Source organism: Spodoptera frugiperda, chromosome 6 (genome assembly GCF_023101765.2).
Source record: "Spodoptera frugiperda isolate SF20-4 chromosome 6, AGI-APGP_CSIRO_Sfru_2.0, whole genome shotgun sequence".
Classification (NCBI taxonomy): Eukaryota; Metazoa; Arthropoda; class Insecta; order Lepidoptera; family Noctuidae; genus Spodoptera; species Spodoptera frugiperda.
The window spans coordinates 3,588,447-3,600,797 of NC_064217.1; the positions used below are offsets into that span (position 1 = coordinate 3,588,447).

At 36.6% G+C, this 12,351-nt stretch overlaps 3 protein-coding genes across 7 annotated transcripts; 1 reads left to right on the forward strand and 2 right to left on the reverse strand.

Moving 5' to 3' along the window:
- Positions 1-393: 393 nt before the first annotated feature.
- On the reverse strand, positions 394-9,645 carry LOC126910724 (E3 ubiquitin-protein ligase RMND5A). 5 transcript variants are annotated; one of them, XM_050694013.1, is made up of 9 exons: positions 9,306-9,645; positions 8,681-8,773; positions 8,058-8,218; positions 6,987-7,193; positions 6,568-6,745; positions 6,067-6,251; positions 5,560-5,711; positions 4,638-4,652; positions 394-1,757 (listed from the first exon to the last, which is right to left on the reverse strand). In XM_050694013.1, the coding sequence occupies exons 1-9, from the start codon at positions 9,439-9,441 to the stop codon at positions 1,691-1,693; spliced, it is 1,194 nt and encodes a 397-aa protein (XP_050549970.1). In that variant the 5' UTR covers positions 9,442-9,645; the 3' UTR covers positions 394-1,690. The 5 variants fall into 5 exon arrangements, with proteins under 5 accessions (XP_050549970.1, XP_050549969.1, XP_050549972.1 ...); XM_050694012.1 differs by having other exon boundaries at positions 8,675-8,773; XM_050694015.1 differs by lacking the exon at positions 4,638-4,652.
- Positions 9,646-9,776: 131 nt separating this feature from the next.
- Positions 9,777-11,055, forward strand: LOC126910725 (prohibitin-2). Its single transcript, XM_050694017.1, has one exon. It carries the CDS (start codon positions 9,899-9,901, stop codon positions 10,796-10,798), a length of 900 nt encoding a protein of 299 aa, XP_050549974.1. The 5' UTR covers positions 9,777-9,898; the 3' UTR covers positions 10,799-11,055.
- A 745-nt stretch (positions 11,056-11,800) lies between these two features.
- LOC126910726 (NADH dehydrogenase [ubiquinone] flavoprotein 3, mitochondrial) lies at positions 11,801-12,233 on the reverse strand. The gene has a single exon (XM_050694019.1). The coding sequence runs from the start codon at positions 12,155-12,157 to the stop codon at positions 11,855-11,857; it is 303 nt and encodes a 100-aa protein (XP_050549976.1). The 5' UTR covers positions 12,158-12,233; the 3' UTR covers positions 11,801-11,854.
- Between the last annotated feature and the right edge of the window lie 118 nt (positions 12,234-12,351).

Below are 12,351 nucleotides of genomic sequence, written 5' to 3' on the forward strand. Positions count from 1 at the left end.
CCGTCTGGTTTACCTATGTACTAATTCAAATATTGTTATGGTAACAATATATGTACTAGCTTCTGTGTTATGTAGGTATGACTCTTGTAGCGAGCGTGACGATACTTAACAAACAACCGTGCATCGTGACTATAATCATTGTTTTTCCTGAGGAGAAAATGTTGAGAGGGACAAATCTCAGGTGTATGTTGAACACAATTTAGTAAATACCAGAAAAAAGTACTACTGCAACAATTCACATAAATAGCTGTTCAGTACGAGAATTAAACCCTTTGAGCCGCAGCCACTGCACTGACTGCAGTATAAGTATGTAGTGGATCACAGAAATACTTTATGGCCCTATGTGGGAAACTCCTAAATTCATTGAAGGTTTATTTTTAAATGAAACCATAATGAAATACTGAATCCATTTTATTACAAAAAGAACAAAAGCATGGCTCTAACAACCAGTCAGTACGTAAACAATAATAATATTCTGTCTTAAAATTACATTATAATGTTTTCTACCCTATTTAACATTTATTACAATATTATTATTTCCATCATGACTTATCGTCGCTATAAAGGATTTATTTCCTTCGAGACCAACTTTAGTTAACCTATTATAGAACTAAATTAAATTTTAAGTCTGATGCACCGAATGACTGTGCTTTTCTCTTCATCTATGTGCTTAGAAATGTGTTATTTTTTTTCCAAAATAATGTCCTTTATTGTTATAATTCGGATGTTGTATATGTATTGCACAAAACTACAAGTAGGTACAACAAAACTCAGCTATTCAAAACCATTCATACGTCATCTATTAAAAAAATATTTAGATCAAAGACAATTCTTTTTTTGACTAATCTTTCTGCTGCCATTTTTTATTTTGCATATAGCAACACTCCTTTTTTTCTAATTTTCTCAACCGTCAAATATAAAAAATAAGCCTAATAACCTCTAATTTTATAAGCTAAAAATAATGATTAGTATTTATCAAAATGTTTTCTCAGTCCTGCTACTAATTCTAAAGTCTTTGATTTTGTGGTAGCGCGCTGATTTACTAACAAGATCATTGTAGAACCGTTTTAGAGAATTATTATAATTCATGTTCAATACTATTTTTGTTTTGTTGGCAGTGAAGCAAGTTTCTACACACAGGTAATGCACTGGGCATTTTAGTAAATTATACATTTCACGCATCATCATTTACGTAAATTTTATTATAATCAAAGTCTGGAGTATTGTTTATACCACATGCACACTAGTGAAATCCCATTGAGCATTTAAAATATCTTAGTTATGTTGATACAAAATCTACCTGTTATGTTAATTCACCTATAATTTGTAGGCGAATCACGGCAACGGTTTTATTCCCGTGCTAAATATCAGAAATCAAAAGTAAATTGATTGAGAGTTGAAAATATCCAAATTAGTTATTAGGCAACACAGTTACCTAATACTTTTAAACTGCAGACGATTGTGCATGGTAACTTACGTCGAACCGTTATATTTTCTGATAGATTTTCAACTTTATTTCAAAGTAATAACAGTTGGAATAGCTTAACATTCACTAGTAAAGTGGTATAAACGGTTGAAATTACGGAGCGGTTACTGATTCAGTGCAAACACAGTTTATTTGTGGTAAGTTCATTCTCTTGTGCTATCTGTGAAACTGATTCCATGTGGGTAATGTTCCAGTTTTGTGTGTTCACGAGAAGTATATCTGTCGGGCTTCAGACGGCGACTGCTCCATCGGGCAATAGGGGCACTTCAACCTGGAAGAAAAAAAAAAAAGGAATAAGTTAAAAAGAATTTCTAGTGTTTCAAATTGCCTAGGATTTTATCGAAAACTTCTTCCTTTTAATTAAGCTTCTTATCCTAGAATTGTGCCGCGTATGGCGATATAGGTTCGCCTCATCCTCGCGACTATTGAAACATGAACCTCATAACTGGTAAAAAATAAGTATTCAATTGTGCAGAGCACCTTTCCTACATCGTAGGGTTTAAAAAGACGTGATTTTATGTTATCATGGGTTCAAGAAGGGGTGCTACCGGGACTCCGGATCGTAGCAAGAGTAGGAACGTTCCTATTAGAAACCCTATAGTGGATTTTAGTCAGTAAAAGTCTGACACTCTATCCCCTCACTCAATGCGGGAGAAGTCACAGAATGAATTTTCGCCCATAATATCCCCTTCTCATTCAACAACATAAAAAAGTCACGTTTAATAAACTGTCAAAAAGAGGACTAAGGTATTTGTTCAGTGAAGTTAGTGGTTAAACAAGTACAGGCTAACACTAAATAGCCTGGCCACGGGAAATTCGCTGCAGCGACAGTAACAGCCAAACTCGGCGCGACTGGTAACAGAAACAAATGTATAGAAACACTACATCACATAATGGACTTGAGGACTTCATTCTGCAAGTGCCAGTTTCCTGGATATTGCTTCTATTAGTATTTACTGTTCAAAAAAGTTTTTAGGACATTCAAATTGCATCTAGGTACTAGGTTATAATTCTACTACGTTACAAATAGGCAATACGCATTACTCAAAGATGGATACTGCTGCTTATGACCTCGTTAGTGGCTTAAAACAATCAACACAATCTCCTCGAACAGCAACATAAGTAAGCCGCATTGCCAAATTCAATATGTCTCACAATATTCATTACACTTAAAGTACGATCAATTTAAAAAAATGCACACAAAACTTCATAATAAAATCATTCATCATCATCATATTAGCCACAAAATGTCTGCTACCTACCGTAATAATTATCACGAAAGAATATGAATTCTATGTTGTCACTAAGATAAAATTAAAATGGTACCTATAGTCGGTTAATCATCGCGCCAATGTCGAACGCCGCGCCCCTGTGGTTAGCGCTATCATCGTTTACTGTTTGTTTACAATATTGTAATCGCGAGCGTTATTCATTGAAAATATTAAAGTGAATTAAAAGTCTGAACGAAGCCAAAAATATACTTCGCCTGTTACTGACTATCGCTAAAATAAGAAATTCCTAGTGAGGAACACGGAAAATGAGAATTTCACCTGTTTTTCGAGCCGGGTTGATTACAACTCCTGCACACAGTAAGAGTCTGATACTCCCTCTTGCGTTGGCCCTAATTACCCAGAGATACACCGCGGAAATGTTCGTTTTTTCACGAAGCCTTAAAGCAAGTACACGAGCTACGTGTAAATCAATATGCTGGACATTTGGAAACCATATACTATCGGGTTTCATCATTATCGGTTGTGCGATCATTGATTTTTAGTTTTGGAGAAGTCCGATGTTTAGGAAGACCTCACATGGCTGATATGATGATGATAATGATTTGATTAATTACTGATTACATTGTAATCTTAGTAAATACTTAACAACATAATAATTAGTCGTAAAGCCTGTTCACGATACGTTCCGCGTAGTAAGATTTATCCACAAACAACATTTTTTATACAAGACTTTGTGACATCATATCTTAATATTTATGTTAAGTAATAATACTTAAAGAAAAGACACGCATTTATCTTCACGAAAGTTCAAAATATAAAAATTAAATAGTGATAAAAAAATTGCAGTATTTAAAAAAAAACTTGACACCTGACGGAATTATTGTTTTTTTTTTATGTTGTCAATAACAAAAATATAATTATCCCCAAGAGGAAGCAGTTTTTTAATATTTACATATTTTATTTTGAGCAGAATTCTATCAGGTGTAAATTTTACCGATTTCAAAAATAGAGGCAATATGTGTAACAAATAACCAATAGAAGCAATATCCGGAAAACAACCGGCACTTGCAAAATAAACGTCTCCTAACGGCCAAAATGAATAACTAATTTCTAATTCCGACCCGACCAATTGCGGTACAGTTACAGTCAAACACTTAGATCGAAACAGACATTTTGGAATTAAAATCGGTTATTGATTTCAGCCGCCCAACTATCTCTAGTACGATTTCTATAAATTTGTTTGGATTATTCCCATTTGTCCCCAATAGTGACATACAGGAAAAATAAACTGATTCCTCCCCACTAGTAACGTAGTATGCGTGGTATCTGTACCCTTAGTATGAGTTTGATTTACGTTTAAAGTAATCGAAACGAGAGCACGTTCGATTTCGATTCGATTTGATTGGCTGGATCAAATAAACCAGCCAATCAGAGCGTAAAGCAAACTCGTACTAAGGATATTTGTTATCTGTAATGGATATCAATCAATTCACTCTATACCTGAGCAAACTACATCACTAGTGGGGACGAATCAGATAATTTTCCCTTTTGTCACTTCTATGGACAACTGGGAATGACAGCAATCATTCCCAATTGTCACTGTGGAACTACGTCAGTACCTCTACCATGAGTTTGAAGCAATAGTATTTGTCGATAGTCGCTAGCGATGACGTACATTGTTTGTATGGCAAATTTTAGTTCTACAGTTTACCGGTAGAGGCGTTGTAAAATTTGTCATACAAAAAATGTACGCCGACGGTAGCGACTATCGACAAATACTATTGCTTCAAATTCATGGTAGAAGTACTGAAGGGGACAAATAGAAATGTGTCATTTGTTTCTGTCGCCTGTTGAGCCGGCTGTGGTTGTCGCTGCCGCGTCCGTTCCCGCGGCCCGACCGTAACGGAACATATGCTGACCTCAACGGATAGACTCTGGAAAAAACGCGGGTGCGTGTTTGTATGACCAAATGCATGAATGTGATGGAAGCTAAACAAATATAAAAATATCGTAATAGGACTAATACCTCTATAGTCGCCAAAGAAATAAATTAATTCATGTATTTATACAAGTATAACCACAATCCTCAAAGTTTTTATATCTTCGTGTTTACATAGATGCTCTGTGGTCTTTTAAATTTCTATACCTAATAGACCGGAGAAAACTACTTAAATCAGCGAAGTAGTTGAAATTTTTAACATTTATAAGTACAAGTACTAAGTTATGTTGCAATTTTATGGACTGGTATGAAAAAAATGCTGTCTGGGCTTCCTCGCGTATATAACATTTGTGTAAAATGAATACTCACGAAATTAAATAAAAAGTTCGGAAAAAGAGATGAGCAGAGCATCCTTAAACGACGTATTTGTATGATTAGATACATGACTGTGATGGAAGGGTAGTAAAAGTATGGATTAGAAGTTGCGTTCCGTAGTTGTGTAGTACAAAGGTGTGAGTATATGAATGTACCAGCTTCTGCCAGCGGTTTCACCCGCGTCATGTGTGATAAAAAGCCTATGTGTTAGTTTTTTAATTTCATCCTATACAAACTTTCGTATTTATATTATTTATGATTAGTTATGATGTGTATGAATGATGATTACGTAAATCGTTACAGTTCATAGGACTGCCTCGTTAATCGAGTGGTTGTCTAGCGAATCCAAAGTCAAGTAGTGTGACTGGGTTTTTTTAGATTAAAAAACATAATTCTCAGTTACAGCATGAATTCAACAGCCCAATATATGAAAATACCCCTATAACATAGGACTCATAACATAACTAAAGAGATGTTATATCGTAGCTATCCAATATAAATAAAACTATGTAATATGTTGCACTTACTTTGCCCCCATGGCCAGTTTGTTGAGCGCGTCCCTGGAGATGACGTGTCCACACAGGAGCCGCATCGGCGGGTTCTGCTCCGAGGCCTGCTGGCGCAGGATGGGGCACGCGAACACCGAGTGGTAGCCGCCGCCGTCCTCGCCCAGGTCCACCTGGGGATGTTACACGGTATTGTTGTAGAGATATACTGGCAAAGGTGTTGATATACTCACCAACATATTTCATACGACGTGTTTTAGCTCTTTAGACGAAGTGACAATTTTTTCATGAAATATTTTTTATCTGTTACACTGATATCACATATAATACGGATCGCTTATTAGAAATCAATACCAGTAGCCCCTGGACCCTATGGACTTCTGTATAAGTGACACTTACACATGAGATATACACTTTTAATTGTTTTGTGCTAGTTTAAATTATACATATATAACAATATAATGTCACTACAGAAACTTCCAAAGCAATTTTATAACAGTAATAAACATATATGACTGATTAATGTACCTCGAAAGGCAGTTCATCATCGGACCAGGCGGCGATGACGTGTGGGTGCGACATCTTGGAGCGTATATCGTGCAACGCGGGCAACACGCGCGCGCCGGCCAGCACGCCGCCCGCCAGCGGGGACAGCGGCGCCAGGCGGAGCAGACCGCACGCCTCCTTTATGAACAACTCCGCAGCCTCCGCTCCTGGATACATTGTAGATTTTAAATTAGGTACTTCTACTTATTTGCTCATTAAGTCTTTGACTGTCAATAGAATACTGTTGAAGGCAAATCCTCCGCTAACGTCGGTGACCGGTGACCACCACGGCGTTCAATATGTTCAATAATGTTAATATATATTTTTACATAGTTGATTTAAATTAAAATGTTTATTATGTACACGAACATAAAAAAAAATATATATCTCCTTAGACTTAACTTTTAATCGAAGAAACTTTTCTAGGTATTAAATGAGATTTTGATCAGTGTAGATTACACAGTTATGGCGTTACGAACTCACCGAGTGCCTTAGGGTCGAGTAGATGTTGGTAGATGGGCGGCGCGGGCCCGGCGCCGGGCGTGCACCAGGCGAGCGCGCAGACGGCGGCCTGCAGCGCGCGCTCGTGCCGCGCCGCGTGCAGCGGGAACTGCCGCCGCGCGTACTCTATCGCCGCGCCCACGCCCTGCTCGCGGGCCAACTAGAGACAAATGTCCGTGGTTAGACAACTAACTTAAAAGTAAAACTTGATTAGTGCCGATTTATAGTCAAAAAGCTTCTCAAAGACGTCATCAAAACCTATTTAAAGGCAAAGAATTTTAACAGATTCAAAGTATCCTTTATGATCTAAGTAATTAAATTGTGAAAATAACTTTGATTTGTAAGCAATAACAATTATTATAAAGTTATTTTAAGTTTACCATTACTGTATCAAAACATACCTTAAGCGCCTGCATTCTATGTAAGGTGAATGGTAGAGGTGAGTTGTGGAGTTCATGTGCCCTGCGCTCGGCCCAGTTGAGGGCGGCGCTGGGATCGCCCTCAGCCAGCGCGGCCGCGCAACGTTGCAGCAACGCAAACGTACAAGTGCGCTCCACGCCCGTTATTTTAGCCTCCGATACGAAAGCATCGCCCACGTCTTCAAGACCCTGCGAAATTAATCAATGAAAAATAACAGAACTGCACATATTCACAGTAATGGACGTTTTTCACTAGCTACATGAAATACGAATTCAATTTAATGTATTTACTCTAGTGAAGGAAAAATGTGGAATACTGACATACTGCAGTGCTTGTAACTAAATAATGGAACTTAAAAAAGTATAATAATAATTGTAGAAGGCGGCTTTCTAGTTGCCCCTTCTAAACAAAAGCGTTAGTTTATGTAAACATGCGAAGAAAGTTCATGAAAATTCATATAAACTTTCTCATAGTAATTAATACGAGGTAAAATTACAGAAACTGAATTAGTGTTAGGTCAGTGCCTATATTATAACAGTACCAAGTGGCTAGAGTAATTATTAATAAAATATTTTAATTGGTTTTCAAGTTATTACATGTTTACAATCATGTAAGACCACTTTAATTAATAAGGAAAGACTGTAAAAGAACTTGTTGTTGTTAAAATTATTAATTAATTAATTACAGTTACGGCTCATTAACAGAATTCAAACACTTGGAATGCCAAACTTTTGGAAGTAATTACATTGTGGTCAATTATTTAACTATTTATTTTATATGAAACTAGCTTTTGCCTGAGGTTTCGCCTGCATTCTCGTGGGATAAAAGTATCCTATAACCTCATACAGCACAGCTGCGCCGCCACCCCGGCACATACCCTGTATGTATACCAAAGTTCACAAAAATCCATTCAGCACTTTCAAGGTGATTGACAAACAACCATACAAACAAACAACCTTTCAAAATAATATTAGTGTGTCATAGAGTGTGGTGTTTATCCATTTTTAAGCAACTGAGAAGTTAGTCAACAAATTCTCAATCTTTTATCTTACCTGTCTATACAAATGTTGAGCTATGGCCTGTTCCATGATAGGCCTGTTGACGTCATTACAGAAGGACTCTGCCTTTGGAGCTACTGATGCATAATCAGCAATGAAGTGCCTGTCAATGGACTTGCCCACCCTTGAAACTGTTGCGTGCAGTTCTCTGTGATCTGTTCAGACAAAGGCATGTTTCTTTAATATGTGAAGAAGAGTTTAAAAATAAATGTAATGTAGAAATAGTACATAAAATCATAACTTTTATCATTATTACATGTCTACTGCTGAACATAGGATACTTCCAATGAAAAATGAAGTAAAAATTATAATTTTGTGGCTAAGATCAAAATGCTACTAATATGATACTGCTATCCAGCGATAAGCAAGCATGGTGATTAATGCTCAAACCCTCTTGGTGTGAGAAGAGGGCTTTAGTTAGCATTTATGGCTGTTAATATGTGATGTGATTATACAGAAATAGATGTAGTCTGGTTTAATACACAGATGCTACATCTTATCCCAGAAAAATGGTTAAAGGTGAAGACATAAGCCTTACTTCGCATATTAAATGAAAAAGTATAGATATTAGGTACTAATTTCTATTTGTTAAAAAAAAATGTGTCACTAACAATTACCTGTAGACATTTGGGCAGTGGTTGTTTTGACTGTTGCAGCCAAATCACTGATCAGCATGGCCTGTGCTGGAGTCAGCTGAGTGTCATCTGCATCTGAAAATATAGAAATACATTAATTTAATGAAATTGTTATACAATCATTAAGTCAACAGAATATTATAGTGTAATAAGCAATATTACTCTAGGCAATATTTATCTAAATATAGCAACATTATTAAAGTACCACATGCATCTATCTGCACTTTGTTAAACATGCACAAAAAATCTTAAAAATCCTTCATTATTTAGTGCAATAACCTTATCAAGTACAAACAACCTCTGCTTTGACAAACATACATGTTATTGAACTACACACAACCACAATGACTAACTTGTTTTGCTACAAAGCTTAGATAAGACTACAAATATTGCTAAAAAAAATACCATGTCTACAAAACAGGTGAAAGGTGCAATGATTTAATCAGTTAAGCACATTTCAAACACGTAAGAGCTAGTATATTAAGCTAATTTACTTATAGACGGGAATAAATAGAAATTGGAAAGTCACGTCATGGCCATTTACATACACAAACAGGACACACAGTGAACAAAGAGGACGCTTAGAGGGTGACAACAAAATACTCACGTTTGGTTATTTCTTGCCTTATTTCTTCCACTTGATCTATAATATTCTGTAGCAATTTACTAGAGTTATCATTTAGAGACTTAAACTTCGATAAAGCTTTGTCTAAATCTTGTTCAACTCCGAGACACGAATCCATGATGTTGTGATCACAATTTAACTTGGATAGTTACAAATAACACGTTCTAGTCTCAATTTATGTAACTGAGCAATAACAAAGTACAAAGACGTGTTATTTTACAGAAGAATAAGGTAAATATTTTTAGACGAAATTTATGAAAACAGACATTTTGCTCTCAGCTGAATTTCTAATCCACACAACAAGACAGATACAAAAATTATAATGTCATTATCGTTGTCAATGCTAAGTCATAGACAGTTTTCCATAGAGTGGAGACCATAGAGAATAAAAAACCAGTACTAAAAATCGACTAAATGAACCGGTGATTTTATAACCTTCTTTTTATTTCTTCTTTTTGTCTATGGTCGTTGCACAATAAAATTATTCGATTTCGGTCTGCTGTTTTAGGTTAGAATTTATAATCGTAAAAAGTATTAAAATTTGGTAATAATACGCATTTAGAAACCTCGCTAGTATGGCACAAAGTAAGCTTAACGATATGGCGGGCAAATTCGCCAAGGGTGGACCTCCTGGCCTGAACGCTGGAATAAAAGTGGTGGCTGTCTTAGGTGCGGCAGCTTATGGCGTCTCACAATCCTTGTTTACCGTTGAAGGTGGTCATCGTGCCATCATGTTCAACAGAATAGGAGGTATACAGCAACACGTTATGAGTGAAGGTATGCACTTCCGCGTTCCTTGGTTCCAGTACCCCATCATTTACGACATCAGGTCCCGTCCTCGCAAGATTTCATCACCCACCGGATCCAAGGATTTGCAAATGGTTAACATTTCCTTGAGAGTACTCTCTCGTCCCGATGCGAGCTCACTCCCTACCATGTACAGACAGCTCGGCACTGACTATGATGAAAAAGTGTTGCCCTCAATTTGCAATGAAGTACTGAAGTCTGTGGTTGCAAAGTTCAATGCATCACAGCTGATTACACAGCGTCAGCAGGTCTCACTTTTAATCAGAAGAGAGCTGGTGGAACGTGCGGCTGATTTCAATATTATTTTGGATGATGTATCTCTAACTGAATTGAGCTTTGGTAAGGAATATACAGCTGCAGTTGAAGCTAAGCAGGTAGCCCAGCAGGAGGCTCAGCGTGCTGCTTTCGTTGTGGAAAGAGCCAAGCAGGAGCGTCAACAAAAGATTGTACAGGCTGAGGGTGAAGCTGAAGCAGCTGAAATGTTGGGTAAAGCTATGGGAATGAACCCTGGTTACCTGAAACTGAGAAAGATCCGTGCTGCTCAAAGCATTTCTAGAATGATTGCCCAATCTCAAAACCGTGTATTCCTCCCTGGCAACAGCTTGATGATCAACCTCCAGGATCCTACCTTTGACGACCTGTCCGAGAAGCTGACTAAGAAGAAGTAACATGAGGCTGAGAGTGTGTGCGCTGAAAGCCTGGAGCCTGCGACCACTCTGCCAGAAGTTGATGATACTATTCTTAAAAGTGGTGTTGCTTCATTTGTCGTTTAGTGCATTTGTTTATGTAGGTACCAAGAGCATTACAAATAATATTATGTAAAAAGTCAGCCTGTTCAGAATGTAATATTGCATTTTACGTTATCTAGTTGTAGGTTTATAGTATGTATGGGAATCTATGATTGAAATAAAAGTTTGAAAATTAATTATTATTGTATTATTTCTAATAAACTTGTACCCATAATATAAACTTTATTCTTATAAGAATCTTGTAAGAATACACAATTCTTACAAACATGACACTCATTAATATTTATAGAAGTAGGCAAGAAGTAGTGTAGCTCATAAAACACTTATTGATCATTAATTCAGATTATCATATCATATCACTAATCATATTTTGATATGACAATGTATAGTTTTAAACACATGTTAAATTCAACATACTAGATACTGGTATTCTTGGTGGCAAAAACATTTTAGGCAGGATTTCAGGAGCAATGCCACCTATATATAGTAGTTTAATCACCTATATAAAATGTGTGTGATATACATTGCATTTGTGAAAAAATAGTGAGCCTCATAGTATCCATCCAATACCAAGTCAGTTTGAATAGATGCCCTAAGATAAGACTAGATAGAGTGCCAGAAGACCCTAACATTATTTTGGTAGGAGACTAGAACATGTTCCTAGTCTTATTTTATTCTCCATAGACAAGAGACAAATCAGGACAGATCAATGAAACACAACTATTTTATCACATAAACCTAACAAATTTTAATTTACTAAGATATAAATACACTATTCATACCTACATACATAACATGGTGTTCAATCCACATCAATTTAGGTTTCCCATTTTCAATCATCATTTAAGAATCCTGATCCCATTTAATAAAAGATAATCACACACACACAGCAACAACGAAGCAGGAAAATAAAACAATAAGAAATGTCTAACAATTTATTAAATGGTCTAAAACAAAAATATCATAAACAATAATTTACTTCTTGAGGGCAGATGGTTGTGGGCATCTAAACTTGGACATTTCAATTTCAGCTTCGAAGAAACTCATGTTATCGTACTGAAAATATTCAGGTACTTTGTACGCTCCGGTCTTTTTGGGATCTACTCCGGGACCCAAAGGTGCAGCTGCTGGTTGGATTACATTGCTGCTCAGTCCAGGAACGTCAGGTACTCCTTTACTAGCAGGTGGCGACGGTGGAGCAGGTGGCGGTGTGCTCTGAGCACCTTCACTATAAAATCTAGTGAAAGCTCTTAACGTATTCCTCCTTAGAGCATTCATTATTTTTTATTACACAATCACACAGGCAATAGAAGACTTCTGTTGTTTGACATTTGACAGCAAATATTTTTTTAGAAACTTAATGACAGTGACATGTTTGATATGTAATTACTTTTTAGTCTATGTTATCCACGAATATTTTTTTCTCACTTCGTACACCAAGCGGCAAGCAAGAGGTGCTTAAAGTATGTAAA